Genomic DNA, 6,252 nt, shown 5'->3' on the forward strand with positions numbered 1-6,252 from the left:
TGGCGCCCCGGCCCGCATTCCGGAGGGGCCGCTCCGGCGAAGGCCGGTCTCCGCAGCCAGAGCCTTTGTTCCCGGGTCAGGCCGGAAGCCCGCAGGCCGGTCCCCAACCCCCAGGCGCTTGCACCTCGGAGCTGGGCGGGCCGGGCCGGGCGGGGCTCCGCGGGGCCAGGACGGAGCGGCCCGGGCGGGTGCAGAGTCTGGGCCTCCCCACCCCCGCTCAGCCGGAGAGGTGCCCCGGGGCGCGGGGGCCTGGAGCACTGCAGCCCTGCCCGGGCGTCCTCGCCCTCCAGGGCAGGTTCCCGGCCGCTTCCGCCTAACCCTGCCCTCGCTGCCAACATGGAAGTCACAGCCACCGCCCAGCCGCCCCTCTTCCCCGCTCGCCCTCGGCGGCCACGGCTCTGGGGAGCGCGCCGTCCCTCCCGAGGCTAGGACTGAAGCCGCCGTCCCCGCCGTCCCCGCTGCCCCCGAGCTCAGAGCCCAACGTGGCTGCCAGGACTCAGCCCCACAAGGAAATTGCGACCCAACCGGAGCAGCTCTGGCCTCTCCAGCCCTTCCTGCTGGGGTGGCCTTGATCAAAGAGCTCAGTGTCACATCTACAAGCTCAGCGCCGCCCTCCCCTAGAACAGGGATGCTGTGGTCGCAGATGAGACAGGAGAGACACATTAGGAAGGTCAGAGTGAAGGCCCTTCTAGGGCACTGGGTTAGGCCCTCCACATTCAGATCACAAGGGGGAGGGTGGGAGAGAGGGGTTTTCCCCTGACAGCTCCTTTAACTCGGGAGGCCAGAGTAAAAGTGAACTTCTTTGTTAAGGTTTCTGCCACAGGGGCCAAGCGCTCACAGGAGAGAAGCAGAGAGAGGGCAAGTGAGAAGTCACCTCCCAGGGGGTAGGCCATGCTGCAATCCCTGCTACCCCATTCTCCCCCTGGGACTTGGGGCACGCTCGCACACGTGTCTGGCATGAATTTCAAGCCACCAGGTCTGGAACTCAAACCATGGTGGGCCATGTGGGAGCCCAGCACCATAACCGCCATGCCACCTACTGGCCCCCCAAATACAAATTTTAAACAGCACCTTCAAATTACTTGTGTGGCCCCCAAAGTTTGAGGTCCGCCATCGATAAGCATGGTTGTCACTGTGGAACCAGCTGAAAACACAGGGCAGCACGAAATCTGAGCTAGCCTGAAGCAGCTGGGCAATCGGGACTCACCCACCAGGACACACAACGCAGGGACCATGCCGCGGAGACCAGGGCGGGCCGGTGAGAAAGGGCCTGAGGACACCTGGTGGGGCGAGGCTCAGGCTGCGCCTGGACAGGGCGGGCGCAGAGAGCGTGGAGCCATGCACCAGTCCGTCTTCCAAAGCACGCAGCTAAGCTTCGCAGGGAGAGTTCTTCTGTCCTGCTGTGGCCAGACCTAGTGCTGTCTCAGCTCTTCCAGAAGTTATTTTCTCAGTAGAAGAGGGCCAGACGCTCTATTTTCTTTCTTTCTTTCTTTTTTTCCTTTCTGTTTTTAAAGAATGATTTATTTGGGACCAGCAGGTGGCATGGTGGTTAAGGTGCTGGACACTCCCACATGGCTGACCACGGTTCGAATCCTGGACCTGGTGGCTTGCTTTCTCACTTTCCTTCTCTCTCTCTCTGTCTCTCTCTGGTCAAATCAAAATAAAATGAATGAATGAATAAAAGTAAATAAATAACTTTTTCTTAAAAAAGAATTATTTATTTGAGGCCAGCAGGTAGTGTGGTGATTGAGATGCTAGACTCTCTCATGGCCAACCATCGTTCAAGTCCCGGACCTGGCAGCTTGCTTTCTCACTTTCTCGTCCTCTCTCTATCTCTGTCTCTCTCTGGTGAGTGCACATGCCCTACAGCAAATTTTTGTAATTATTTCATGTTATTTATTATCATTTGTGTATCAAAGAGATTTTTGCTATACGGCATGTGCACTCGCCAGAGAGACATAGGGATAGATACAGAAAGCGAGAAATCAGCCCCCAGGGGGATGTCCACCCCACAATCCATTCTCCTCTCAGAATTTGGGGCACGCACACACACACACTTGGTGTGAATTTAAGCCACCAGGTCTGGGACTCGAACTGCAGTTGATTATGTGGGAGTCCAATGACATAACCATTACCCCATTTGCTGGTTCCTAATTTTTTTAAGAATTCATTATTTTTATTTGTTATTGTTATTTTTTTCTTTTTTTCATTTGATCAGAGAGAGACAGAGAGAAAGGGAAAGTGAGAAAGCAGGCCACCAGGAACAGGACTCGAACAGTTGTTGACCATGTGGGAAATCCAGTACCTTAACCACCATGCCACCTGTGGCCCCTTTGTTGGTTTTGTTCCTAATTATTTAATTTTATTTATTAATTCATTTATTTTAATTTGACCAGAGAGAGACACAGAGAGAGAGAGGGAAAGTGAGAAAGCAGGCCACCAGGAACAGGACTCGAACAGTTGTTGACCATGTGGGAAATCCAGTACCTTAACCACCATGCCACCTGCTGGTCCCCACCTTTGTTATTTTTAACTTGCTGTAGGGCACACACGCTAACCAGAGAGAGACAAAGTAAGTAAGCAAGCTGCCAGGTCTGGGACTCAAACCACAGTCAGCCTTGTGGGAGTCCAACACCTTAACCACCACGCCACCTGCTGGTTCCAGCTCTCTTTTCTTTAAAGAAGATCACCTGTGCCTAGGCTTTAGCGACTCTGTTCACAAAAGTCATAGAAGCAGTGCAAAGGATTAACGCTAAGGCCCGCTCTTGCCACCAGGGAGACAGGGTGACCGCCCTGTACCCAGGCTGAGACTGGGGCTGCGCTGACACGCCCTGCTGGGAGCTGAGGGGCCCTCAGGTCTCCGTGCAGCCAGCTCAGAGCAGTGATGGCAGACGGAGAGGTCCCCGCCAGGGAGGACGGGAAGATGCGGCCCCAGGCCCTCACTCTCCAGGCACCTCGCCCAACCTCGCCCGTCCACATCGGCTGGGCTCTGCTCAATGGCGCACTGGAGACTAGCCTTGCGGGAGCACAGGATTCTGCCGGCCCTGCGCGGACAGCACTGCCCAGAGGCCGCCCCAGCTAAAACACAGCCATGCTCCCCAGAAAGGGCTCCACGCAAACTCACCCATGCCCGCAGCCACATGCAACTAGATCCCTCCCCACATCACTCAGCCATCCCTGCACCAGAGCGTCATCCTAGCGGACTCAGGGAAGCTACATCTGGGTCGGAAAGGGGGCCGACCAAGACTGGCCCAGGCCTGGGGTGTGCAGGAGTGCTGTGAGAAGCGGGAGTCCTGAGAAAGGGAGGTCATGGGCACGAGGGTGGTAATGGCAGATCTGCTGGGGCCAGCCCGGCCCACCCCCGTGTTCTTGCTCACAGTGGCCTCGGAGAAACACGTGCCCCTGACACCAGGGACCTGGGGATGCCCATGAGGACACACACTGCACCAGGGAGGATGGGGGCAGCAAGGTGGAGCGAGGTGGAGCGAGGAGGGCACCATGGCTCACCGGGAACAGCCGGGCGCGGATCTCCAGGTAGAACACGTTGTCCTGGTAGAACTCCCCCAAGCTGCGCTCGATGTACTCCTTGAACACGGGTGCGAAGTGCACAAGGCCGGCGATGCGGAAGAAGATGGCTTTGAACCTCGCCCAGACCACATCTTGGTTTGGATATGTCACCTCGGGGTTGTCGTCCACCAGAGTGAACGTTTTCAGCAGTCTGTGGGGACGGGGTTGAAGGGCGTGCTTCAGGCCTCTGGTGGCCTCTGGGTGCCCCAGGGCCCCTCCCACCTTGCATTTCCCACCTAGATGCACCTGAGGGCAGAGCCGGAAAAGCCAGTACTGGGGGCCACACTGGGAGACCCCACTTTATTTACTTTTTTTTCTTTTTTTGAGAGACTATTGCTATAGGGCGTGTGCACTCACCAGAAAGACAGAGAGAGACAGAAAGCAAGAAATTACCCCCCAGGGGGGATGGCCACGCTGCAATCCCTTCTCCTCCATTCTCCTCTCAGGATCTTGGGCACGCACGCACATGAGCCCGGCGTGAGTTTAAGCCGCTGGGTTCGCGACTTGAACCACAGTCGACTACATGGGAGTCCAGTGACATAGCCATTACGCCAACTGCTGGTCCCATTTATTTGTTTTTTGATTTGACCAGAGAGGGGCAGAGTGAGAAAAAGAAAGAGGGAAGGTGAGAAAGCAAGTCTCCATGTCTGGGACTCAAACTGCAGTTGGCCATGTGGGAGTCCAGCACCCTTAACCACCACGCCACCTGCTGCCCCTGAGAACAGAATTTAAATGCACCCAGAAATGACTATAGGCAGAAAAAGGTGTTGAATTTTTTTTTTTTGGGGGGGAGGTTTTTGCTATAGGGCGTGTGTGCTTGCCAGACAGACACAGAGAGACAGAGAGACAGAAAGTGAGAAATCACCGCCCAGAGGGGATGGCCACGCCACAATCCCTTCTCCTCCGTTCTCTCGGGATTTTGGGCACAAACGCATACGTGCCCAGCGTGGGTTTTAAGTCACCAGGTCTGGGACATGAACCACGGTTGACTACATGGGAATCCAGTGACATAGCCATTACGCTAACTGCTGATCCTGGTGTTGAATATTTTGTTAAGCAAAGTATCCGGTAAAAATCAAAAGAAAAGGCCGCCCACTGCCTTAACGCCAGCTCTGTACAGACACGGACACGTATGTTTGTACCAAGGAGACACTGCCAGGACCGGGCTGAGGCCTGCTCTCCGAGCCACCACTCACCTAGCATCAAACTCAGTGACGTTCTTCACCTTCTTCCGAAAATCCTCCATCAGCGTCCACGCTGAGCACGCTGCTGGCGGGAGGCTGCTGGGAGCTGGGTCAGCAAATCGGAACTGCATGTTGCCCCTCGGGGTCATGCAGAAGTAGAGGTGACGCCTGTAGGTGACGTTGTGCACCAGCCAGTCCATCGTCAGCATGCCGAAGTCGTGGACATGTAAGGCGGCCCCTGGCAGAGAAGGCGGGGCATGGAGGGGCCCCAGTCAGACAGGCCTGGGCCACGCCCGAGGTCTCTCCTCCAGGTCCCTCAGAGCCCAGGTCAGCGCCAGGCCTCGCTGGGAAGTCTCTTACCTCAGTCTCCCTGCAATGGCCCCTCTGCTTCCTCTCCAGCTGAAGAGGGAGGCTCCCCCACTTCCCCTCTCATCGGCCAGATGCCTCAGTGGTCCGTCCACAGGGGCGGGTAGGGTGGGCAGGTGCAAGGCCGCACAGCAGCTCCAGCTCTGGGAGCACCTTCAGACGCACCCTTGCTGCCCATGCCACATGGAGGGGTGCAAGGAGAGGAGCCTCAGAGCCCTCTCACCTGAGCCTGCCCCCCAGCGCCCATCCCTGCATCCCTGCATCCGGCCAGCACCTATGCAGCCTCAGACTGCACGCTCCGTGTGGGGGCCGGCCCTGGGCTCTGGCCCTGACTCGGGCCTGAGGGGCCACCCTCTCTGGGTCCTACATCCCCAGGAGCTGGGGACACTGCTACACTGACCTCACAGCCACATTTTACTCGCCACCTGTAACACTATTGATTGACTGACAGCTACCAGAGCCTGCAGGCATTAGCAGAGACAGAGAGGCGAGCGAGGGGAAGAGAGAGGAAGCACCTCCCCAGGGACATGGCCACACCTCAGTCCCTTCTCCAATTTCTCCATCCTGTCAGGATTTGGGGCATGCACACACACGCACACACACTGTTTTTCAAAGAGCCAGGCTAGGATTCTAACCATGGTTGGCCATATGAGATCTGGCTCGCTTCACCACAAGGCTATGGAGCTGGCCCATATTTACACTTTAAAAGGAGGTATGGAGCCTTTAAAATTGTAATTAATTAAAAATAAATAAACAATGGGGCCAGTACTTGGCATGGCAGTTAAAGGCGCTGGACTCCCATATGGACAACCATGGTTCAAGTCCCAAATCTGGGAGGCTTGCTTTCTCACTTTCTCTCTCTCTTTCTCTGTCTCTCTCTGGTCACATTAAAATAAAGTTAAAGAAAATAATAATTAAATAAATATATAATAAAAGGAGGTCAGGGCCAGCAGGTGGGATGGTGGTTAAAAGGCTGGACTCTGACATGGCCAACAGTAGTTTGGGTCCCGGACCTGGAGGCTTTCTTTTAATTTTTTAAAACATTTTACTTAACTTTATTTAAGGTTTAATTTTGACCAGGACCAGAAGATGGCATAATGGCTACATCACTGGACTCCCATGTAGTCAACCATGG

The 6,252-nt window shown here is 55.5% G+C and overlaps 1 protein-coding gene across 2 annotated transcripts in view; it reads right to left on the reverse strand.

Annotated features, from left to right (window-relative positions):
• ADA2 (adenosine deaminase 2) overlaps window positions 1-6,252 on the reverse strand; it is a 48,206-nt gene that overhangs the window by 37,930 nt on the left and 4,024 nt on the right. For both annotated transcript variants that reach the window (XM_027775656.1, XM_014591484.2), the window contains exons 3-4: window positions 4,764-4,989; window positions 3,508-3,718 (exon numbers count right to left, since the gene is read on the reverse strand). In XM_027775656.1, the coding sequence (XP_027631457.1) occupies window positions 3,508-3,718; window positions 4,764-4,989 (437 nt within the window). The remainder of the gene's footprint in view (window positions 1-3,507; window positions 3,719-4,763; window positions 4,990-6,252) is intronic.

Source organism: Tupaia chinensis, unplaced genomic scaffold (genome assembly GCF_000334495.1).
Source record: "Tupaia chinensis unplaced genomic scaffold, TupChi_1.0 Scaffold000578_2, whole genome shotgun sequence".
In the NCBI taxonomy this organism is placed as follows: Eukaryota; Metazoa; Chordata; class Mammalia; order Scandentia; family Tupaiidae; genus Tupaia; species Tupaia belangeri.